At 52.7% G+C, this 23308-nt stretch overlaps 5 protein-coding genes across 5 annotated transcripts; 3 read left to right on the top strand and 2 right to left on the bottom strand.

Moving 5' to 3' along the window:
* Positions 1 to 443: 443 nt before the first annotated feature.
* CC84DRAFT_1254376 (uncharacterized protein) lies at positions 444 to 3354 on the top strand. The gene is made up of 2 exons (XM_018184457.1): positions 444 to 734; positions 801 to 3354. Exons 1-2 carry the CDS (start codon positions 700 to 702, stop codon positions 3085 to 3087), a joined length of 2322 nt encoding a protein of 773 aa, XP_018042392.1. The 5' UTR covers positions 444 to 699; the 3' UTR covers positions 3088 to 3354.
* A 1796-nt stretch (positions 3355 to 5150) lies between these two features.
* Positions 5151 to 6617, bottom strand: CC84DRAFT_1079210 (Sodium:dicarboxylate symporter; the record flags this gene model as incomplete). Its single annotated transcript, XM_018173833.1, has 1 exon — positions 5151 to 6617. One exon carries the CDS (start codon positions 6615 to 6617, stop codon positions 5151 to 5153), a length of 1467 nt encoding a protein of 488 aa, XP_018042393.1.
* Positions 6618 to 13154: 6537 nt separating this feature from the next.
* CC84DRAFT_1108007 (S-adenosyl-L-methionine-dependent methyltransferase) lies at positions 13155 to 14994 on the top strand. Its single transcript, XM_018175188.1, has 2 exons — positions 13155 to 13457; positions 13511 to 14994. Exons 1-2 carry the CDS (start codon positions 13268 to 13270, stop codon positions 14845 to 14847), a joined length of 1527 nt encoding a protein of 508 aa, XP_018042394.1. The 5' UTR covers positions 13155 to 13267; the 3' UTR covers positions 14848 to 14994.
* A 213-nt stretch (positions 14995 to 15207) lies between these two features.
* CC84DRAFT_1254379 (WD repeat protein-like protein) lies at positions 15208 to 19928 on the top strand. The gene is made up of 6 exons (XM_018184458.1): positions 15208 to 15388; positions 15447 to 15635; positions 15683 to 17989; positions 18037 to 18465; positions 18519 to 19245; positions 19310 to 19928. The coding sequence occupies exons 1-6, from the start codon at positions 15308 to 15310 to the stop codon at positions 19729 to 19731; spliced, it is 4155 nt and encodes a 1384-aa protein (XP_018042395.1). The 5' UTR covers positions 15208 to 15307; the 3' UTR covers positions 19732 to 19928.
* Positions 19929 to 20770: 842 nt separating this feature from the next.
* CC84DRAFT_1201140 (terpenoid synthase) lies at positions 20771 to 22045 on the bottom strand. Its single transcript, XM_018181705.1, has 2 exons — positions 21302 to 22045; positions 20771 to 21240 (listed from the first exon to the last, which is right to left on the bottom strand). The coding sequence occupies exons 1-2, from the start codon at positions 21976 to 21978 to the stop codon at positions 20799 to 20801; spliced, it is 1119 nt and encodes a 372-aa protein (XP_018042396.1). The 5' UTR covers positions 21979 to 22045; the 3' UTR covers positions 20771 to 20798.
* Positions 22046 to 23308: the final 1263 nt, after the last annotated feature.

Consider the following 23308-nt stretch of genomic DNA (forward strand, 5'->3'; position numbering starts at 1 on the left):
TCGACATGGAGAGGAACCGGGCTTGTATTCCGTGAACAATTCCCCGTCATATCTCGTGACGCTCACGCAATCTGATCCATCTCTCAAATTCGCCTTGCAACATCCTGCGCCGCGTGGCATTCTCTCTCAGGGACGACATGGCACTCTCGCGAGCCAGAACGACTCCAAGACAAGTCTGCACCCCTCAACGTCAAAGTGCACGTCAATTCTCCGTCAAGGAGGCGGCAGAACTGACAGGGATGGAGCCTAAGCGCGCGGCAGCCCGAGCTTCTGGCCCCACCCGCTCTCGCCATCAGCGCCAGGAACAACGGACGAAAGCCGTACATGATGCTGCTTTTCCGCCGTGTCCGCGTGCTGCAGATGCACTAGCGTGTGGCCGAAGCTGGTTGCTTAAGGAGAGTCCAAGGCTGTCACGCTGTAATGCGCGTTGCAAGTGTGGAGCAACGAAACGAAACGCGTGTAGACCCTGGCTGCTGCGAGTGGCCGCATGACATAACTGGCCATACATCTTTTCGGCCGCCTCACCTCCGCCCGCGCCCTCTGTTGCTGTGACCGAGCCAATCTGCTCGACTTCTCTGATACAAGCCAAGTGATCGCTCGAATACGAGGCACGCTGCCCAGAGTTGTCCTCGCCATATGCGCCAGCAGCTGCCGCCAGCCCATCGCTGCAGCGAGGCGTTCGGCCGCGCAGCTTGAGCTATGGCGAAAGGTCCAGACGTTGTCATCGTCGCCCGGTATGCTTTTTCCCTCACCCCACGCACCCCTCCCAATCAGCTCCGACTAACACGTCCGCAATCCAGACACGGTGCCCGCCTCGACGCTGCCGACAAGCAATGGCATCTCACCTCGCCCACCCCCTACGACCCTCCCCTCACCTACGGCGGCTGGTCCCAAGGCAAGGCCCTCGGTCTGCGCATCGCTTCGCTGCTCCATGCGCGCGAACTGGAGAAAGCCAAGGATACGAGTAATGGCCCAGAGCCAGGCACGGCGTGTGTCAGCTCTGGTGCATCCAAGAGTGCCAACGGAGCTTCTTCGGGCACCATGAAGCGGAAGCACAAGATCATCATTCACTCGAGTCCCTTCCTGCGATGTGTGCAGACAAGCACAGCCATCGCGGCTGGTATTTCCCAGTTTAGACCTCCAAAGGACGAGCCTCCACCATCAGCCCCGACATTGAAGGTGCCCCACCACTCCAAGGAGAAGAGCCCCTTAGGAAAAGACCCCTCCACGTCGCCAGCCGTACAAACAGTTAGCGGCAGGCGAGCAGAAAAGTCCGAGCCTGACTCTCCCCCAAAACCACGCAAGTCCGGCTGGCTGCGATTGAACAATCCTGCAGTCAACACAAAACCGTACATCGGGCCCGAGAAGATACTGCTGCGCATCGATGCTTTCCTCGGCGAGTGGTTGTCCCCAGACTACTACGAGGACATCACACCCCCGCCAAACTCTACCATGATGGTTGCAGGCGCAAAGGCAGATTTACTGAGGAGGAGCGACTACGTTGAAGCCCCGCCCAACAAACCTACCAGCGTGGGTCATTTCCCTGGTGGCTGGGTTAGGAGCAATGTGGCGTCTACGGCTAGCAATCGTACGAACCCAGGCGAAGGCACGTTTCCGTCAATGGGAAGCTTGGCCAGAGCGCTGCCTCGTGAGCGCTCCAATAGCCAAGGGGCCATGCTCAGCAGACAGCGCTCGAGATCGGAAGATCCTCACGCCCCGGCCGAGCTTACAGTAACACACGAACCCAACGGTCGTCTTTACGATGCTCCTGTCCCATCGTATGCCGTTTCACCAGCGGAGCCCATACCTCGGGGATATGCCACCCATGCTCGAGACGCTTGTCTCAAAGTAGACTTCCAATGGGACAGCATGAGGGAACCGCAACAGTGGGGTGACGGCGGCGAGTTTGGTGACGAGTGGAGCACCATGCACAAGCGCTTCCGGCGAGGGCTCGCTGGCATGATGCAGTGGTACAGGGAGCATGGCACAAAAACGCTGCCGCCTCAGAACATGTTTCCTGGATTTACCTTTTCCGAGCGCACTACTTCTGCGCCTCAGAAGGCTGAACCAACACCGTTGATGCTGAAGCAAAACGAAAAGGAGAAGGGCGAGGAAGGGGATGATGACGAAGAGCTCGTGCTGGTGCTGGTAACCCATGGTGCGGGCTGCAATGCACTCATCGGTGCCATCACCAATCAGCCAGTGCTCATGGACATCAGCCTTGCAGCGCTTTCGATGGCGGTGCGAAGAGAGGTGCCGCGAACAACATCATCAAACAATATCTACGCCCGCCGGTCATCCGTCGTGGATCCAGGTATGGCCGATACATACGAGATGAAGCTGCTCGCCTCCATCGACCACCTTCGTCCTGGCGTCGACCCATCCAAACCCCCACGATCCCAAACACCGACCGCAGCCGCCAGTCCAACCATCGGCCTCGACTACCGACCGCCGCGCCGCACGGGAACGGGAACAAGCGGGACTAGCACTTCCACCAGCCAGCTCGACTCCCTCGCCCTAGGTCCCTCGGCTCGTTCAGGCTGGAACAGTTCCCTCGGCAGCATCCGACGCACTTCCACTTCAGGTTCGGGCTCGTTCATGACATCGAACACTCCGAGCGGCTCAGTGTCTCCGAGCACGCCCAGCGGCTCGGGCCTGTGGGGCGGCAGTCTGCGCTCTATTTCCTTGAACGACACTCAGGCCGACGGCCGCGCCAGCCCTGGCGCCGAAATGGTCGAAGCATTCCAGAGATCGCAGCCGAGACAGACACCGAGACCGCCTCCGCCCACTTCGACTCCCAACGTCGACGGCGCGGCATCCCCCGAGGCTGCTGCGGAGAACGCACACGAAGAGATCGAGAAGCACGATGACGTTGCGCCGCTGAGTATACCCAAGCGGACACCGAGTGCGGCAAGCAAGCCTAGCGGCGCTGCCGCAGGCGGGCTTTGGGGCGCGCCGAAGAAACAGGAGAGTGGGAATGGACTGTGGAAGAATAGCTCTGTCATGTGGGGCCCGCCGAAGCTGGATGAGGTATATGAGCACATCGCAGGGCCGAAGAGGAGGTGGACGATGACAGAGAGGGAGTAAGGACTGTACTGTTTGGATGGAAAAAGTTGAGTCTTATTGGTACGAGCATATAGCGATGACGGGAAGCTTTCACGATGACGAGACAGGGGAGTCTCACTTGTGTAATTACTGGGCATTGCTACGGTGTTTGAGACCGGGTGGGAAAGGCCCCGGCACTTTTGTTTCTTTCTTGGTGGAAGGAAAAGTTTATGATACCACTGAAAACCATCTATATCCCTTGCGGTCGACGTTGTGCGAAGCCGGCCGCGAGGGACATCAAGTCAAGTCCAGTTTCCTTTTCGAACACACACGCCGAGACCAATTTCCTATTCCGTATCGAATGACAATCATAGTCTTGGTTCAAGGATTCATTTAAGGAGTTCAGCTCGAGAACAGAGCGCAGGAACATGAACGTCAGCGTGCAGCCTTTGAGTTGGGTTATAGACGACCAAGTCCGAGAGCAGGGAATGCATCGATGGTTCTTGTATGGTTTTTTGAAAGTGGGGACCACGCCATGGTGGTGCTGATCCTGGACTTAAGGAGACATCTGGGGACACACAATGTCGATTAGGATCATCGTCTGGGAAGTCATCCGCTGGACACATTCTGTAAAACTGCGATGAATTGGTATGAGCTGGGAGATGCGAGAACGGCGTCAACAGCATGGACAAAGGGATGAACGTTTGAGATACCGGCCGCAGAGGGAGGAGCAGCAGGTCTCGTGAAAATATGATAACCCGTTTATCACGTGAGTTTCTGGAAGTGGCTTTGGCATATGTGAGCTCTCATTCAGAGAACGAGTTTAGGGCGATTCGCATGTATCTTCCGCACTAGAATTGCGAGAAGCCAGAGCGGGAAACATCATATTTTGGTGGTAGGACTTCGAGAGCATAGGCACAGCCATATCTTGCTTGTACTCGGTGGTTTCGTTCAAACGAGTCTGACGCTTTGGCAAGGTAGTTCAAATCCGGAATATATGTTGGAAATCAGAATGAGTCCAAAATGTGGCGTACCAGAGACATAATAACGCTGACCCAGTATTCTTTCAGAAAACCAAGTTCAGCGGCATTTTCGGGACCTCTTCGGGTTTCTCGTGAAAATCCTCTTGTTACGAATCGTAGGGGAAAGAGACGGAGGAACAGTAGAGCGCCAAAAGACAATATCAAGCCCGTGAGTGCCAACTTGTGTGAATAAGAAGAGTAAGGGCACACTGTTCATCGAAGAACACGCAATCTTTGTCTCTTCATGGTGCTGTTGATGGCCGAGCAGCAGACATGGTCCGTTTGGTATGAAGCGTTCTCTCCAATGTATCGCTCCGCGAGAGCAAAGGAGAGAAATCCGACAACGTTGATTAGTTCTTGCTAGATAATGAACACGTTTGAATTTCTGGAAAGAGCTGAAACTCCCATGTAAGGCTCTTGCGTGTCTCTGAGTGCCATCAATAGAGGACCGAGCGGCTCAGAGATGCCATTCCGAGCTATTGTGAATGTGGTCGGAGCACAGGAGATGTAGTTCCTAGCCGAATTGATATCTCAAGAGGAGAAAAATGAATAAGACACTCATGAGCTTCACTCAGTCGAGATTTCTCGAGAAAAATGTTCTTGTGTGCACTTGAGCGTTGGTTTCCATGAACAAATACGACCCATATATGGCATCCATGGCAATGTTGTTTTGATGGACGCGCGGTAAGGGCGATCAGCAGGGCATGGAGAACTTGCCTTTGCAAATGTAGACCTAAGAAAGAGGGGAACACCCAAACTCAACGCCTAAAAATGTCTGGCGTTCCATGGCTCTTAGTGGCGCGTTTTTGGGGTGTCTTTTGGGTGCAGCGGACCAGAGCTCCAGGGATATCAAAGCCAAAGAAGCGCTTTGAATTTGTAAAGGCATGAGTCTGCCCAAGGAACATTTTGTGGTCATACAGTGGATGTGAAAGACACGAAACAACAACGTCATGTACTATCTCGTTCTTTTTTTTTCATCACTAGGTGCTTCTTTGAGAAAATTCTTTAGGTCTGAAATGACAAGATAAAAATATTATATGTGCAAAACCGTCGATGCAACGTTCCCATTCCATGACAGCGTCTTCACACCCGATCGTCAGCCCTCATGTTTGTGTGGCCCATGTCATCAGAATTAATGTCCAGCGAGGCATTGCGTAGATCATCTTCATCGTCCTTGATGCCGGTTAACTTGGTGACGATGACAGCGGCAAAGGTATCACAGCTGACATTGACGGCCGTCCTGAAACGGTCCAAGAACCAATCAATGGCCACGACGACCGCATACATGCCCGTTACTTCAACACCAATGCTTCCAGCAATCATAACCGTAAGCACCAGACTTGAGCTCGGAATCGGAGTAGTACCGATGGACGCCATAGTCGATAGCAAAACCACTATGATGTAGTCGATAGCATTGAGAGTGATGCCTTGAGTCGCGGCAAGGAACACAACGACGATGGGGAAGTATATGGCTGTTCCATCCATGTTGATGAGACAACCGAGAGGTACGGCAAACTTGGTGATAATTACTGGGACGCCTTGTGCAAGCACGCAGCGGAGGGTGACTGGCAATGTCGCAGCACTCGAGGCGGTCCCCCATGCAGTAATCCAGGCGGGGCTGCATCGAAGCCACAAGGCATAGGGGTTCTTGCGCGTAAAAGCGAAGAAAATGATCGGTATGATGATGAAGAGATGCAAGAACATGCCGACCAGAGTACCGCCAATCAGAATGCCAAGATTGAGTCCAATTTCAGCCAAGTCGAGCTTGAAGAGGTTTGGCATGATAAGAAAAAATACACCCATAGGCGCAAAGTAAATCAAGATAGTGATGACGCGGATGATGATCTGTTCGACCTCCTCAACGGCGCGCATGAGTGATCCATTTGGTTTGATGACGTATCCCAGAACGATGGCAGTGACTAAGACAGCGAGGAGACTGTCAGTAGCGAGGGCATCGACGATGTTTTGTGGAATGAGCGAGTTGAACATGTCGACAACGACTTCGTGGATTTCAAGATCTGCTCTTTCTTCAAAGGTTTCCTTGTCCTTGTCGTCAATGCCCAACTGCTGATCGCTCACTTTAACCATGAGCTTAGACCAGACTAGACCGACGAGCAGGCATGAGTGCGCAACAGCGATGATGGTGGTGATAATGTAGTAACCAATCGTCCACAGAGCAAGCTGAGCTGCTTTGCCACCACCTTGGCTCAAGTTGCGTAAGCGCTTGATTGCCAAGATCATCGCGGTCACGATCATGGGCAAAACGACCGCTCTCAAGGCACGCAGCCACAGGGTACCTGGGATGGCGAGAAGGGCGATTGCTGCTTGAGGAACTTCGTCGACTTGTGTGGTAACGATGAGACCAATAGCAATGGCTAACAGTGCAGCAAAGATGATTTGCCATACTGATCCGGGCTCAAGAACGCGCTGCATGAAGGTCTTCTTGGGCGGCGGTACTTCCTCTATGACGGTCGTCTCGGGCGTAAGGCTGGATGAAGTCTCTTGTGCTGATGGCGCCTGAGCGGCTTTGGTGTCTTTTGGTTCTTCCATTCTCATCAAGACAATCGGCCTCTGCAAAGTATAGTTTCGATGCTCTGAAGAATATCAGCGATGAATAACAAAGGCACCATCGCAGTCGCACGCAGCAAGCCATCTTATACTACATCAACTCTCACCACGCCAAGCGCGTTTACGGTAGCCCAGAGATAACAATCTTGCTCCTGCTCTCTTCATACTCAGTCTTCATTTTGACCTGGTCGGCCGCCCCGCGCATCAAGGATCTCAGTGTCTTGGGCGGCTTGAGTTTCGCCTTGGTATGTCCGCAACATCTAGATTTTTTTCACACCCTTGGGGGACTAACTTGGTATCCGATTGCCGGTTTCCGACTTGTCGAATGCTTGGGGGCGTGCTCTGGCGCAGAAGCGAGAAAGCACGACTAGCTCAAGAGAAAAACGGCCTTGGAGTGAGGAGTGGAGAGTCTTGGCCTGTGGCGCGGAGGACTGGGCGGGCATGGCGCTGGTACCCGGCAATAGGCAAGGAAAGCGAAAATTAAAGATGAATGCATGGACACGAAAAGGAGAATAGAAGAGGAGACGCGACTTTGATATTCGGCTACGATCAGCTGCTGAATTTACTTGGTCCCGATGCGTCGCTTACCCTACGTGATGCCTTTTTGACAGCGGTGCGTGTTCGCATAATGGCGATTATATAATGATGATGATGAACACTACGTCGTGCAATAAAAGTGAGATGGAATGAGAGGCTGTGACGTGTGTGGTTGTTGAGGTGTCAGCATGCAGGAGATGGAGGTAGCGAAATGTTTGCTTCCTACAATGACGCCCTGCTCCAAACGATTGGCATCCAAACGCATCAAAACCATATTCAATTATCCAAAATCCCGACGCCACCCGATAATAATCGTAGGTACGGAGGAGATATAGTGTCTTCTAAAGCTCATTCTCATGACCTTTTCGCTTCTTTCTACCAGCAACAGCTCTCTCAGGAAGCTCTTAAGAGCTCATTTCCAGTCCCATCAAATCAAAGATGGATCCTTCGGCTCCTTGGTCCAGTTTCCGCTGAGTCTAAACTCACCTCTGAATCTGGTTGGACGTCTGATAGATCTGCAAACTCCGAGAGAAGTTCAGGCATTACAGTGTCCAGACCTGACTCCTGCCCTAACGACTGATACCCAGAATCGTAGCCTTGGTATACGCCGTATTGGCTTGGTTCAGGCTGTTGCTATCGTTGATCTCAAGCAATCCTTCCGTTAGCCATTGTTTGAAACTGGAAGTTGTATGGGTTTCAAGGTTGAAGACATAGCCATCTGGAATGCCGGGCGGATTCTGGCATCGCTGCTGCTACATTGCGCCCAGTCTGGAGATATGAGCAGCGCAAACGACTATTTGACTGGCTTACGGTGCTGGAGCTTTCCCCTAGATTATTCGCAGTGCTAGTTATTGATAGCTTCAATCCAGAAGCAGCATCGGCCAGATGTCGAAGCTGCACTTTGTTGCCATTGAACGGAGGGTTGAAGTGGTGACGGGGTTTTGAAATTCCATAGTCTGGTAGCAGATCAGCAAGTAGTGTTGTGTTGGCAGGCTGCAGTGAGGGAAAATTAGGAAACAATACATTGAGTTGCGATTCCAGTCTATTTAATATCCGATTACCTATCACTGCGTCGTCCAGTGTGTGTCTAGATTCTTCCCCTCCTCGTACAACCAATTTATTACCTCTCCTCACCCTCGGCCTCTTCCAATTGCCTCTCAGACCTCTTAGCGCCTAGCCTTACTAACCGCATTCATATGCCTCGGTATTTCATCAACTGTCCAATCCTTACACCACAATAGTCGGGTTTCCCCCACCGTGTAAGAACTTACAGGGATCTGGTACAGGGGCGCCTTCTGTGAGGGCAAATTTATGACGGTAAATGCATCGCCACCTATCTTTTGCGGAAATCTTCTGCCCTACTGTCACAGAATTTGCGAATGGTGAGTCCCGCTCATATTTCATCCACTCTGATTCTGACTAGTCCGACTCTCTTGGCTAATAATTGCCAATACTAGCATAGAACTGCTGAACACGTCCCAAAACGGCCTTGGTCTTCCCGCTGAATCTCTGTTTCAATGTAACACAACAGGGTACTCGTAGTGAGTAATCTGTTTCGAAATGCTCACTTGAGCTCTTGTCAGTGCTCAATTATAGAAGACGGTGAATAATTCGATACCTTTAGATACGCACAATAGCCTCGCTGGTGATTTGAAGCCAAAACGTTCTGTGCAGGCGTTTGCTACCTAATCGTATCGTCCTGGATTGTGTTCTGCAGAAGGAAAAGCTAGGTTAACCACAAAACGTGACGCAGGATCAACATGGTGTCCTGCAAAGTTGTTGTTGCTCTCACTCTCTTACATCGAGACTTGAGACGAGTCGGATCTACATGCGTCGTTGCGACATCTCCCTCGAGGAACTTTAGAAGTACTTGCCGCATTGGGAAGGCTAGCGTATTTGTCTGCAGTGTGGGTTGGACCCTCTTGTTTGTTGTCTTATCACTGATCTTGTGCCAGCTGCCAGCGTGCTATCGGCGTCCAGGAAACTTTTCTCAAAACTTTCCTCTGGATCAACTTCTAGCCCAAAACGCTGATTTCAGACGTCGCAAAGTTGTAAAGCGAGGGGAAGTGCTAAGAGTCGCAGCTGCGATGCACACTAGATACATGCCATCAGTCGTATGACTGAGATCAAGAAGCACTTACCCAAATCGAAGCACGGAATATGAGGTCTCAGCCTTCCTCCCTACGGGTATGCAAAAGTGGGACAGGTCCCGTAGCTTGTGCACTGCCTACAGCGCATGCAGGAATGAGAGGCGTCAATTGATTTAGATTCCAGTGGATGAAGTTCCATATTAGCTATATATTGCAAGATCAGATTAGCATTGCAGGTGCGAAGGTAGGGGATTGTAGGATCGCGTCCGCGATTGCTGTAAAACCGGTCCTGTAAGCATCGCAGGCGCGACGGCACTAACTCAGAGCATCGCGGCCGCGATCGATGCATGGAAGGCCATTGAGGAAGCGAGTTTGGTAGTTCGATATGGCTTGAATGTCTATTGCCACGTTCAACAGTACGTTTCTTTCCTTTCTTAGTTCTCTTTCCCGGCCCACCATCCAATGGATACTACGAATGTGATCAACTCAGTCCGTACGACTTAGCTCGATGTTGTCGTTCGAAACCAGAAGGGCAGATTGTATTTGCATCATCTTACAATGTGAAGTGATGCTTCATCGGAAGAAACGTTGCTCCGGATACGGAAATTGAACATCAATGAACTTGGCCGATTTTACGCACTGTGTAGGTGAGGATTCGGTCTACGACGACAAGTGACATGCAAAGGATGCCTTTTCATGGGAGGATTTGACCACGAGCATGTGTTCAATGCTGGCGCTTGATGAAGAGCTAGCACATCCAGTCAATAACTTACAGCACCATCTCGTCTCATCCCTTTGAAATTGCCATCGTTTTCATGGTCCGATCCGCTGCCTTCCATTGCCCTCATCTTCTTCGATATTGCGGACCCTTCAGACTTAGCGGCCCGGAGGTGTTTTCAGCTACTTCGTTAAAGCAAGCGATTGCAATCAACCACGAGCCCGATAAAAAGGTTGTTGCGTGGCTTCCATGCATCACGCTTATCGCTTCGGTCCTTAATTGAGTTGTTATTTGAGTTCAAGTTGAACTGCGCTGAACTTGGAAATAGCTATCACTGCTGATCTCTTCATTATGATATCCATAATTGAGATGCTTGCGATATGGCTATGTAGCTAAATGCATGTATGAGCGAGAGCGTGTAGATGTCCAGTGGTGTTAGAATATCGTGGTATAGACGTTTGAGCCTGTGAATCTCGCTTTGCTTTTACAACTGGGTCCAAAAATGCATTACCCATTATTTGTACATATCATGTCGCAAGTACGGCTCCATGAGCTGCGTTTTTCGTTGTCCGTGGCCTGCGGATCTGCTTCCCTGTACCAGTGCCAACAACTGCTTGGTAGAGCTCGAGAGTCAAAGAACAGCTCGACAATCCCATCATTATGGCAGCGTGTCGAATTTACGGTCATCAAGCGCATGCCTGCTACCGCTTCGCGCTCTAAGTGAGGCGTTCATTTCTCGTCATTCTCCAAACTCCAGCGGGGGCTCTGCATTCACCTGAAAGGTTGACACGATTCTACGCGTTTCCCTAGTATCAAAACAAACCGCGCCTTCCTCACGTGGTTTCCAGGAGCGGTATAAATCCCACCAGGACTGGAGATTCTGCCGCGTTGGCATGACGCGACAGTATTCAACCCGCACAGAATTTCGGCACCTGCCCTTTCGCACAGCACATCACTCTCGCCGCAATTTTCGAATTGTCTTTACTGTCGCGATCACAAGCACTATTTCTTAGCAAACTCGCTGCAGCCGTCGTCGCCCTCACTACAGTCACATCACGCTCCACGACTGTACCTAAACCTCCGTACTGACCACAGTCACACCAACCCTCCTTCGGTATGGCTCCCAAGCGCAAAGCTTCAGAACAACCCTCCGTCCATGGAGGCACTGCTATTAAGAAGCCACGAGTCACCGGCAAAGGCGCCGTCTCTTCGCTCGTCCCTATCGGTGAGCGCAAGATGGCTAAGAAAGGCGTTGTCGAGCCAGACATGCTTCGGATGCTTTGCGAGGATCGAGACAAGAACAATGAGCGCAAGGAGCTGCACTTCAAGAAGATCATTCACGCCGATATAGACTGGGACAACAAGGAGCACATCGACAAGATCAATGCGTGGCGCAACCAGATCTACGGCCGTGCCGGCATTAAGAACAAGACTGTCTTGATGTGGCACAAGGACGAGGAGGCATGGATCGAGCTGTTCTATCAGCTTCTTGTCGTCGAGGCGCAGGAGCGCGAGTGCGGCATCGAGCCGCCGAAGCCAAAGACCATCCGAGAAAAGTTCAACGAGTTCTTCGTCGGCAAGGTGCTCCTCTCTGCGGGTGGTGAAGAGCTCGATCCGCGCGTCGAACGGGGCCCGGGCCCGTTCACATCAAAGCTAGGCAGGTTGGTTAGGGCGCTGAGGCCCTACTTGGACGAGAAGTTGACCAGCAAGAACGGTAGCATGTTCGTTCCTAAGATTAACCAAGAGATGATCGAGGAGTACCAGAAGCTCAAAGCGAAGCTGATTGAGCTTGGATGCAATGACGAGAAGATCATTCCATGGGAAGAGGTTCAGGACGAAGCCAACGACAAGAATTATGTTGTGCGCTGCCGCGAGTACATCGCGAGCTTGCCTGAACAGGACTTTATTGAGATGGAGGATGCGGTGGAGGAAGATAGCACCCTTGTTGAGTCCGAACAGCTTGACAAGGATTTGCTAGAGCTGGCGACCGAGACTGAAAAAGTGAAGGTGGAGCGTACGAACACCGACAAACTCGCGACGACCAAAGCGCCATCTTGGGCCACGGTTGGAACCGGCTCATTTGGCTCATCTCGTGAGGCTTCTCCTTCTAGGGCTTTGGGAGACCACTCTCTTGTCGCCGAGGGTATGCATGCCCATGAAAATGTTGTTAGGGCAGTCTACTAACATATATGCAGACATCGCATCTCCGCGCAAGAAGCGCGCCGATTCAGTTGCTTCAAGCAACGCTGCTGCCGACGACGATTTCAGCGAGCTCACGCTTGTCGGTGAGGAGGGCGCTGTAGACGAAGCCAAAGGTTAGTAACTTTGCAAATAACGCGGCGAAGTATTGTTGACAATATCACAGGCTGCCCCGTTGCTGACACTGAGGAGATTGGTGTCCAAGAGAAGGACAAGACTACCGCCGAGAGCGAAGGTGAGACTGACCTTTTCCTCTTGAGAATGAAGCTGACGTTCGTAAAGCCGCTGCTACCCTTCTATCTCTCGGTCGCTTTTAACTGCCTGCCCGCTTCGCTCTGCTCCATGCAATCCATCCTAAAACCTAACTCTTGACTGTTGGTTGTACAAGCACCGACACGACTCTTCCTTGCGGTCCTGCACACCTTTGGACCTTTGGTGACATCTCTGGCCTGTCCGTACATTCACAGCACGGCTATGGCGAAACTAGGACCGTTTTGGACTGAGACCTTACGGCGCTTTCGGATTATTCGTGCAGCCTCGAACCAATGTTGGGGATAGGATATGTACGAGTAAGAGGGGACAATGGTGTTTTATGCATCTCTACAGGGCGTTTGAAACCCTTTTGCATTGTGGAGTTTAGTGCTCAGGGCGTTGGGCTACGGATGGCTCGATGATGTGTGTGTTTCAGATAGCTCTTTTCTTGTGGAACAATAGCTGGGAAGAGCATTCACACTGTAGCCTAGCAATGGTCCTTCGGTGTAACGATGGCTATTAAACACATGACATATTCGCCACCAGGCAGCGACAATATAGGATCAACACTCTCATGGTCAGCTGCAAAGGATTATGAATGCAGTCCAAACCTCTCGAGGTGGTGATGCAAGATTTTAGGTAGGCGCAAGGCTTTCAAAGAACTGTGATGCCTGCAGAGATTTTACGGGAGGCGCGACGAGCCAACCCCGCAGCTCCCCACAAACCAAGTTCACTTTTGACGTGGAACACGACAAAATTGCACGCCTTGCACTGCAACACGCTGTGAAATAGGAACGGCAAAGATTACCAATCCACGCGATCAAGGAATTGAGGCCATGTCGGACACAGACTCAGATACCGCAAGCTCCGTGGGCGAGATTCTCGAAGACGTTAGCGAGGCCGATACCACCACATTCAAATGCCTGTTCTGCGACGAGCAATGGAGTCGCGTTCCGGACATGTTTTCGCATTGCCACAAGGAGCATGATTTCGACGTCGAAAACACCATCAAGAAGCTCGGACAAGGTCAGTCACATCAGTACACCTTGCCTGATTTGTATGCTGATCACGTGCTGCAGACATCGATGAGTTGAGCATCATCAAGCTCATCAACTACCTCAGGCTAGAGGCACAAAAAGGCATAGCGCCCAAGGAAATCAAAGTTGATTCTGAGACGCTGGCCGACGACAAGTACCTGCATCCGACCCTTCCAGACGATGCTCTGCTTTTCGAACTGGGTGACTTTATGCCGGATGCAGACTCCAAGGCGATCGACTACGACGAGTACGAGGCGGCCTTGCAGAAGAATGTTGGCGGAAATGTCGAGAAGCTCAGCTTGGACAACGATCGAGACACCGATTACTTCGAATCTTACAAGGGCAATGCTATCCACCGCGAGATGATAGAGGATCGCGTACGAACGGAGGGGTACCGGGACTTCATTGAGAAGAACGCCGAGCTATTCAAAGGCAAGACGGTGCTAGACGTTGGCTGTGGCACGGGCATCCTATCATTGTTTTGCGCCAGAGCTGGAGCAAAGCGTGTGTTGGCTGTCGACAATTCAGATATCGCCAACCGCGCCCGAGACAACATTGCTCGGAACGGATTCTCAGACAAGATCGAAGTGATTCAAGGCCGGATAGAGGATTTCCACATGCAGAGGAAGATTGGAAAAGAGAAGGTTGACATCATCATTTCTGAGTGGATGGGATACGGCCTGCTGTTCGAAGGCATGCTCGACTCTGTGCTGCGGGCGCGAGATCTCTATCTCAAGGAAGACGGCTTGATGGTCCCATCACACTGCACGATGCGAATAGCGCCCATCTCGGACAAGGAATGGATTGCAGACGCGAGTGGGGAGAAGTTCTGGAAAGATGTGTACGGTTTCGACTTCACATCCATGATCCCGGGCGGCATCCTCAACGATCGCGAGATTGGCGTTTTTGACGTCCCGAGCAAGTCGATAGGCGGTGAGGCCTCTACCTTCTACGAGCTCGACTTGAAGAACATCCAGATACGCGACCTTGACTTCACAGCGTCTTTCTCTTCAAAGCTAGGATCCAGTAGCGCATCTATAGATGCGTTTGCGATATGGTTCGATACGTTCTTCCTACCAGGTGAGAAGTCACAAGATGCGACGGCGATCGACGTAGCAAAATGGGGAAACAATGGCGAGGCTGGGCTTGGGTTTTCTACTGGTCCGTATTCCACATACACACACTGGCACCAGGCAGTGCTGCTACTGGGCGACGAGGACCGGAAGAAGGAGGTGAAGGGAGGCAGCACGCTGAAAGGCAAGGTGACCTATAAGAAGCCAAGGAAGGATGACAGAGGAATTGACGTTACGGTGGAGTGGGAAGCAGAGAGCACGCAGGGCCCGGTATCGGGAAGTTCGAAGCGCACCATGGGGGCTTGAAGAAGAGAGATGATGCAGAGGTAGCATGCACCGACCGATGACAGGCGAAATACCTTTGTCAACGACGTTACTACTATCGAAGTGCTTATGGCGTAACCAACGTAGCTCCGCTTTCAGGGATACAAGAAACCTTTCATATTGGATGGCTATATTTCACTCAAGCACCCGTAATTGCCCAGGTACCGCATATCTGCTGTTCTACATCTAAGACGCAGACGCAGCAATCTAAATGTTGTGGTGTGATTCCGGGGAAGAGGCGCTACTGACGGGAGCTCTGACGACATGACGCGGGGCCGTGCGCGTGAGCTCCTGCATGGTACCCTGGTCCATAGCGTCGAGTGCTCGGATGCGCTGCTTCAGGCCACCGCGACTCGAACACGTCTGCGCTGCATCTTTGCAATCTATATCAACGCCTTCCCGCCATGTGTAACCGGTAGGAACGCCGCGACCGCAACTTCCCATGCGCGACATCCTCCCCGGACGGCCGCAGGCAAAGCTGCAAGCTGTCACACACGGATTATGGGAAAACCAGCAGGTCATTGTACGCCACTGCCTACAGCACCTACTCGGATTGGAAGGGGAGCTGACTGCGTCTGCAGGCCTACATCTCAGGCAATGCGCTGATCATCCTTGATGCGCCGAACCATGTCCTCCAGACAACCTACATCGACGAGGAATCGGAGCTCGAAGCTGTTGCCCTCGACGAGAACACAGGCAAGCTCGCTGCTTGTTCGACGCGAAACATATACATATACCAGCCGTACGGGCAAGATGAGGGCGCTGTCAAGGTGGGGCGAAGCCACCAGAAGCTCCGGAGACACGCTGACTGGCGCAGTGGTCGCTGCAGGGTACCATGTCGCTGCCCGACGCCGACGACTCGATAACGACGCTGTCGTGGGGCATGCCCGACGAATTGCTCGCCGGCAGTGCATCCCTGACGTTGTTCAGCACCCGCGGCACGCCCGAGCAGACATGGACAAAGCAGCTGGCGAACCCGGTCAAGTTCGCCCACTTCTCAGCAGACGCCGAGATGATTGCTTCGACCGGCAGATACGACAGGCTGCTGAAGGTGTGGCGGCGCATCTCTTTTGGCTCGGCGGACCAGCGCTTCGACTACTTCTACCTCCCGCATCCAAACGCCATCACCGGCATACACTGGCGCAAGCCGTTCCACAAGGACCAGACGGCCGACAATGTCCTGTACACTATCTGCGCCGACTACAAGGTACGGATATGGACCAGCGACCATCACGGGATAGACGGACTGGGGTTGTGGAACGAGGTGGACTTGATGGGATCGATCCAGCCGCGGTCGCTGGACCAGCAATCGGACAAGAGATATGCCTTCTTCATTGATGGGCGGGACTTTACACATGCGACAGAAAGAGCCGTGGAGCAGGCTACAACTGTGGAGAAGGACCAGATGGCGCTGCACCATCTCGTCGAGGTTGCCAATCGCAACCCCGAGATATGCGTGGTCTTGGACGACCGTGGCAACATGTCGGCGTGGGGCTTCGAGAATGTTGGCTCCAAAGTGAAGAAAGTGACGGACGTGTTCAATGTCGCCCATATGGAGGGGCTGCACCTACACTTTGCCAGTGGCGCTAGCGGCCTGCAGGATAATGTTCAATTCTACGCGTTCTGCCACAATAAACCAGACTCGGTCTTTACTGTCCTCTCGCATCATTTTGACGGCCGGCTAGAATGGCTGCAGTCCCGGATCGATCACTTCTTTGATCCCTCGCCCTCCCAGAAGAATCGGATTGAGCGTAAAGCTACCTGGACCGGTCACTCTCATGCTATCAAGAAGGTCAACCGCACAGCCAGTGGTCGAGCCCTAGTTTCGCGAACAGTCACGGACGAATGCGTCGTTTGGGTACAGCGACCGGCCAGAATTGGCATGACGTTGCATCGCCATAGCACCGTCAGTGTAAAGGAACACATCCACCGAACAGCGCTGCTTCAGGACGGTAACTTCCTAGTGTTCCTTCACCACGACCACATCGCTCTTTGGGACACGAGAGGCCCTATGGCTGTCGAGATTAACCGCCTTGAGTATAAGCTGCGAGGCAAACCTCTCTGTTTGATAGTAGTGCCAGAAACGCAACTCGGGAGCCATCTGGTGCACATAGCTACGATCAGTTCGGAGATGAAGAGCATTTGCTGGGAGGTACGGCTCCCAATGCCTGACAAAGAACTAACTACAGGCCGCACGTCTTCGTATATAAATGGCCACACAAATGGGCATCCAGAAGCCGGAATCGAAGAGTACTCTACCTTTGATCTAGGATCTGGCGATGACCTCGCTTTTGTCCTACCCGTTGACCCTGCAGGCTCGGCTCCAGTCATCTCCGGCTTTCTTGATACCTTTGCCCGCGATATCGCCATTTCTTACACCAAGTCGGGAGTCATAAGGTCATGGACAGCAAGGGTGAACAAGGGTCAGCATCAACTCGAATGGCTAGAGACATCGACTGTGGATACCAGTGTCGAAAACCCCTCACTTGCGAGCGGTACCTCAATACGGAAAGCGGCCCTTGTAGATGCAGAGCAGACCACGCTCACGATCTGGAACACAAGAAGCGCGCAGCTAGAATATCAAGAAACCTTCGAAGGCAACGGCAGCATCCAGGATCTCGATTGGTCTTCAACGCCAGACAATCAGTCCATTCTTGCTGTCGGCTTCCCACACCGCGTTGTGATCTATGCGCAATTGAGGTACGATTATTTGAATGCCGGGCCTTCGTGGGTGCAGATCCGCGATGTACGCATTCGAGACATAACACCCCATCCCATCGGCGATTCGGTATGGCTGGGTAGCGGAAATCTCGTCATCGGTGCTGGCAACCAGCTCTTCATCCAGGATGAGCACGTCCAAGTCTCGGAAGGCTTGTTTCCCAGTCTTCGCATGATCTCACGCAAGAAAGCCTCCATTGACATCTTTACTGCTGTCAGCAGGCTCAATGGGCCTTTGCCTGTCTATCACCCACAGCTGCTGTCGCAATGCGTTCTGGCCGGAAAGCTGCTGCTGGTGCAGCGGATCTTGATACGACTTTTTCAGAAACTGAAGTTCTGGACCGAAGGGGAGGAGCTTGAGAGTTCGCTAGGCTGCTCACCGGAAGAGTTCTCGGAAGATGCTGAGGTAAGCTACTGAGCAAAACGCTTCCAACACATACTGATAACGTGCAGACGCAAATGACGACCTCACGCCGGGACATAAACTCGTCGTACGCCGATTTCTCAGACGATGGAGAACCCCAGGCAGTCACTGAGGAGGTCGCCGTTCAGCTCAATGAACTCGTCCAAACGAAACAAATACCACTTCTTTCAAGCCGCGAGCAATTTCTCTTGGCCGACATCATAGAATGCGTGGGCATGGTGGAGAAACACCGCCGTTCGATCGATGACAATGCTGGTCGCTTCCTTCTCTTTTTCCGTGCACGCGCTTTGAGCGATGCACAAGCCCCGATCTCGTGGCGAGAGATCATTTGGGCGTTCCACTCACAGAGCCAGGACATCTTGTTGGATTTGGTCTCGCGGCATTTCAATGGGAAGATGCTTTGGCCGCACGCGAAGGAGAGTGGCGTCTTCATGTGGATGTCCGATCTCACGGCATTGGTACGTCTCTTCTCCCAGTCCCAGTAACATAACGAACTGATGATGAAAAATAGCGTGCACAATTCGAGGTAGTTGCTCGCAACGAATACACCAAGACAGACGAAAAGAATCCCGTGGATTGCGCGCTCTACTATCTTGCCCTCAAGAAGAAGCCTGTCCTACTCGGCCTGTGGCGAATGGCCACTTGGAGCAGAGAGCAACCTGCAACCCATCGCCTGCTCTCCAACAACTTTAACGAAGAGCGGTGGAAAACCGCCGCCTTGAAGAATGCCTACGCACTGATGGGCAAGCGCCGCTTCGAATACGCAGCCTCCTTCTTCCTCCTCGCAGACCATCTCCAAGACGCCATGAACGTCTTGCACAACCAGTTAGGTGACACCCAGCTAGCCATCGCAGTGGGCCGCGTCTACGGCGGCGACGACTCCCCCGTCCTCCTCAAATTCCTCCGCGAGAAGATTCTCCCACAAGCAGCCCGAGACGGCAACCGCTGGCTTGCAACTTGGGCGTTCTGGCTCCTCAACCGGCGAGACAACGCCGTGCGCTGTCTGGTAACTCCCCTCTCGACGCTGCTCAGTCCGCCCGAAACGCCAAACTTGCAGAGTAAGAGCTACCTCACCGATGACCCGGCGCTGGTCGTGCTGTACAAGCAGCTCCGCGAAAAGAGTCTGCAAACGCTGCGCGGCGCATCTATGGTTGGCATGAGGGAAGAGTGGGATTTTGTGCTGCACACTGCGGGCTTGTACGAGCGCATGGGCTGCGATCTCCTCGCCCTCGATCTTGGTACGTCGCTCTCTCCTTCTCGCTTGCCTCCCTCTCTTCTTCGTGTGCTAATGTGAACGAACAGTCAAAACATGGGAGTTTCTCACACCCCCGCCCGCGTCTCTCAAAGTCGCCAACCGACCGCCCCTTAGCCCCGCGCTCCCGCGCACATCTTTCCACGCGCGTAATGCGAATCAATCTTCGGCCGACTTCGACTTTGATCCTCGGAAGTTGCTGAGGAGGAGGAGTTCGCTCGTCGTTGCGGATTTGCCGACGAGGGAGCATGTGGCGAATGCCTTAACGGAGAGCAAAGGCACGATTGACGAAGTGGGTGATGAGAGTGAGGAGGACGAGGAGGAGTTGGGTGGAGGGAAGAAAGAGGGCGGGAAAGAGGATGGGAGGGACAAGGCTGGAAGGGAGGGAAGGAGGGAGACGAAGAAGCCACCGCCGCCGACGCAGTTTCAGGAGCCGGAGGCTAGTAGTTTGTTGGATGCTTTTGGGTTTTAGATGGTAAAATTGGTGGGCGAAGATGAGGGTGAGGAAAGTATATGTATGGTTTCCTGTAGCGTAGCATGGGATGGATTTGTGCATAGCATGGTGCTGTGGGCGTTGGGAGAGGGTGGAAGTAGATATCGTTCGCACAGCAACGCAATGAGGCCGCCCGTAGCCTGATCGACCGTTAAAAAATGTGGACGAATGGCGAGTCTGTCTGGAATTTTGTGTGCTTCACAGCCCCAAACTCGTTTGTGTAAGGAAACATTGAAGCTGAACGTGGTTCTAGAGGATTAAAGTATGAACATCATGATTATGGGCTAGAACGAGTAGTGCTGCACTATCGCTGTTTCCAAATCCTGCGCACGTTTTTTCGTGCAATCCACTGTACAATACCAATGGCCCTCCCCTTGATGTTTCCTTCCTCATTTCCGGCCATCATTTAGGCCCAGCAAAATTTCGTACTCGATGTCAGTCGGCATCGTGTTTCCGACAACATTGCTCATCACCAAAACGCTCACGAGACAGATGTCATCTCGACTCGTTATAATTTCGAGCGTAGTCCGCTGCGGTTGCTGTATCCCAACCCCAGAAGGCAGTCGATGATTTTTCCATACTTACGCCCGAAGGAGCTAGCCGCCCACTAGTGTCCGCGTGTTTACACCCGGCCGTCTTAGCTGCCGCCACTTAGGAACTCAATTGCAACACCAGTAACATGCTTAGCGACTTCAGGTATGCGATGTCGGCTGCTGCTTGACAAGGGTCTCTTGGAAAACCCTTTTGGAGAAACTCATAGAGTTGAGAAGTGCGCTTGCGAGGCGAGACAAGGCGAAGCCGCAGCGGGGTTACAAGGAAGCGCAAGGTGCAAGGGGAGACGCACGAGCATCTTGAATCTGGTACACTGGGAAACATCTGTGAGTATGAGGGAAATGCGTCGCGCAGGTATAGAGTTGGTCAGCATAGGGTGTCGTTCGTTTCTATCGTCTGCGTGGTATGTACCACGTATCAATGCTGGTGCCATGCATCCCAACACCATCATTTAACAAAATCGAAAGTCGTATGTAATGACCAAAGGAGAATGCTCACCCCCATATTCTACCCTCAGCGAAAGGCAGCCCACCCGATCGATTGTATCTCGGCGTTAGCAAATTCCATCTCTCATTCCCCGCGGCTTGAAACTCCAACCCCTTCGCATACAACCTCATCGACTCACTATTGCACTGCTTCATCGCCTCCTCCAAAAGGACAAAGTGCTGCTTCTCCAGCTCCCGCGACATCTCCCACATGATGCGCATCGCGCTGAGCTCGTTGACACCACACGCCGTCATGACGATCGGGACCGCCGAGCACAACTGCCCGAGCGCAAAGCCCTTGCCCGCAGCGAGCACTTCTTTCTCGTACGATGCGATGTCATTGACGAGTGTGACGTGGCGCATGACGTTCATCTCGAGGGGCTGGACAAGGGCGAGTTCGTCGGGCTTCATGTGGAGGCCCATAGAGAAGCACATTACACCGGACATGAAGCTGTGAAGTGCAAGTTAGCGGTGTGCTGCACACAAAGTGGGTGATATGAGGAACGGCCTACCCTTTGCCCAGATCCGCATGCCGGTACTCAAAGTAGTCCTTCAAGCTTTTCGGCTTCGACCGATCGGCGTCTGTCTGCGCCTCGAAGAAGTCGATGGTATACCCAAGCAGCATATCCGCAAGCTCCTTGTCGATCTCACGGAACTCCTCGAACAGGTCGTACATGATCCACTGCGCAGGCTTCTTGCGATCTGGTAACCGCTCGCCGCGTGAGCACGCGATGACAACCGCGTTGTGTGCCTTGCCGTCCTCCACTGACATGCGGTCGAGCATGTCGTCAATAAGGAAGCCGGTGGTGAGAAATTTGCACACGCCAACCATGCGGTCGTCTAGGCCGTCTGGGCAGAGAATGCAGTTGAACCATGCGTAGCCCTCGTCGCAGAAGCGCTTTCTGTGCTTGTCTGATGGGAAAGGCCAATGCTCTAGGAAGAAAGCGTGGCACTCTGTGACAATCTCTCTAGTACGTGGGTGTAGTTTGGCCTCTAGGATGGTAGGACGTATGTCCCTCGGGAGATAGGGGAGATCTGTCGGTGCGAGCGGAGGTATCGTGGAGCCATCTGTGCTTGTGAGGACGGGCCCATCTGACACTCCGGCCACAGCAGCGGGTCGCCCTATAGGGAGAATATCACGGAAGGCGCGAACTAATTGCGAGTATAGAGGGGTCTCCAACAATGCCATGACTGAGGTATCCAGAAATTCGTAGAAAAATTGAAATCAGGAGAAGAGATGGCCCGACCAACAGCACCACTGGGAGGGATTGCTCAAGAAGCGGTCTGGGACAACTTTGCTTTATGGCACGGCCCAGGGAGATTTGTGGATTCGAGGCTCTGGGCGGCTGAGCTCTTCCATCCGCAACTACAAATTTACATGGTTCATGGGAGTAAAAAGCACTTGATCAGGCGCTACGTCCGGGTATGGACAGTTGTACGAGGTCTGCGCGCATGCGTAGATGCGGCGTAGGTATTCGCGTAGAAAGCCTGATACATGATGCCTGTAGCTGTACTGATGAAATCTTTCTGGGGACAGCCCATATTGGAAATTGGTCTTGAATCCCAGACAACGTACCATCCGAGCCACACGGTCCATCCACAATAGAGCCAATATCGACGAGAATTGGGAGAAAGAGCTGAGTATCAAGTCCGTGGCACTGTAGGCACAGTCCAGCTCTATTCGCGCCGCCGCTGCAAATGCCGACCAGCGGGACCTAGGTTAAACGCATGGATCTTACTAGGTCATAACTGTCTTCCCATCATGTAATTTTGCAGCTAAATTCCCAGGTTGTCATCCAGCAGGTGCTACTGGAAAGTCGCGCTGTTGCCCGTCGGTCAGATTCTCGTCTGATACCGTCATTCAATTCCCGACTTCGGATTAGATGCAATGCTCCCTATGTTGGTGAGCACAATGCCGCAGGCCGTAAATATCGAAATACTAGTCAAAATCCTTGCTCTCGTGGTAAGAGCTAGACGGAGCCATCAGTAAGCGCAGTGACCATGGGATTGGCGTATCCTCTCAGAGACACCGGCTCCCGCGGCACATTCCTGGACCGTAGCCCAAAAATGCGAATGCATACAAATTCAAGTATTTCCAGGATGCATCATCGTCAGCAGATAAAGTTGACGGTATCTGTGACTTCACCTCGCAATAGTATCCACCCATGCGTGACCCGCTCTCGCCTACACGGCAGACGTATCAGGGGAAATTCCTGAGGGTTCTTCCGGTATCTCATATGGTGCGCTTCATGTATGTAAGCGCCTGCGTTAACGGCGGTTGCGTCTATAGTCGCATGTGCGCTGAGGATGGCCGTGCACCTCGATGGAGTCGTTGCCTGTATGCAGAGACGCCCAACCCAATCCTATGGTTGGCCTTATTCTAGGTCTATTGATATGCAGGAGCAATCGGAAATGGAACTTGACCTCACGGCAATGCTTCGAGATATCTGGGTCTGCGTGCACCGGTGGAGATACCCGTTCTTGCCGATTGGCTAACAGTAGCAATGGCGAATCCCGAG

Source organism: Paraphaeosphaeria sporulosa, assembly GCF_001642045.1.
Source record: "Paraphaeosphaeria sporulosa strain AP3s5-JAC2a unplaced genomic scaffold CC84scaffold_1, whole genome shotgun sequence".
In the NCBI taxonomy this organism is placed as follows: Eukaryota; Fungi; Ascomycota; class Dothideomycetes; order Pleosporales; family Didymosphaeriaceae; genus Paraphaeosphaeria; species Paraphaeosphaeria sporulosa.

What these genes read in the sequence shown, in the direction of transcription:
- CC84DRAFT_1254376 (XM_018184457.1), top strand. Translation starts at nt 700, where the DNA reads ATGGCGAAAGGTCCAGACGTTGTCATCGTCGCCCG. An exon ending in GACGTTGTCATCGTCGCCCG is followed by an intron (nt 735 to 800) that starts GTATGCTTTTTC and finishes TCCGCAATCCAG; the next exon opens with ACACGGTGCCCGCCTCGACG.
- CC84DRAFT_1108007 (XM_018175188.1), top strand. Translation starts at nt 13,268, where the DNA reads ATGTCGGACACAGACTCAGATACCGCAAGCTCCGTGGGCGAGATTCTC. An exon ending in CATCAAGAAGCTCGGACAAG is followed by an intron (nt 13,458 to 13,510) that starts GTCAGTCACATC and finishes CACGTGCTGCAG; the next exon opens with ACATCGATGAGTTGAGCATC.
- CC84DRAFT_1254379 (XM_018184458.1), top strand. Translation starts at nt 15,308, where the DNA reads ATGCGCGACATCCTCCCCGGACGGCCGCAGGCAAAGCTGCAAGCTGTC. An exon ending in TGTCCGATCTCACGGCATTG is followed by an intron (nt 18,466 to 18,518) that starts GTACGTCTCTTC and finishes GATGAAAAATAG; the next exon opens with CGTGCACAATTCGAGGTAGT. An exon ending in TCTCCTCGCCCTCGATCTTG is followed by an intron (nt 19,246 to 19,309) that starts GTACGTCGCTCT and finishes GTGAACGAACAG; the next exon opens with TCAAAACATGGGAGTTTCTC.
- CC84DRAFT_1201140 (XM_018181705.1), bottom strand. Translation starts at nt 21,978, where the DNA reads ATGGCATTGTTGGAGACCCCTCTATACTCGCAATTAGTTCGCGCCTTC. An exon ending in CATGCGGATCTGGGCAAAGG is followed by an intron (nt 21,241 to 21,301) that starts GTAGGCCGTTCC and finishes TGCACTTCACAG; the next exon opens with CTTCATGTCCGGTGTAATGT.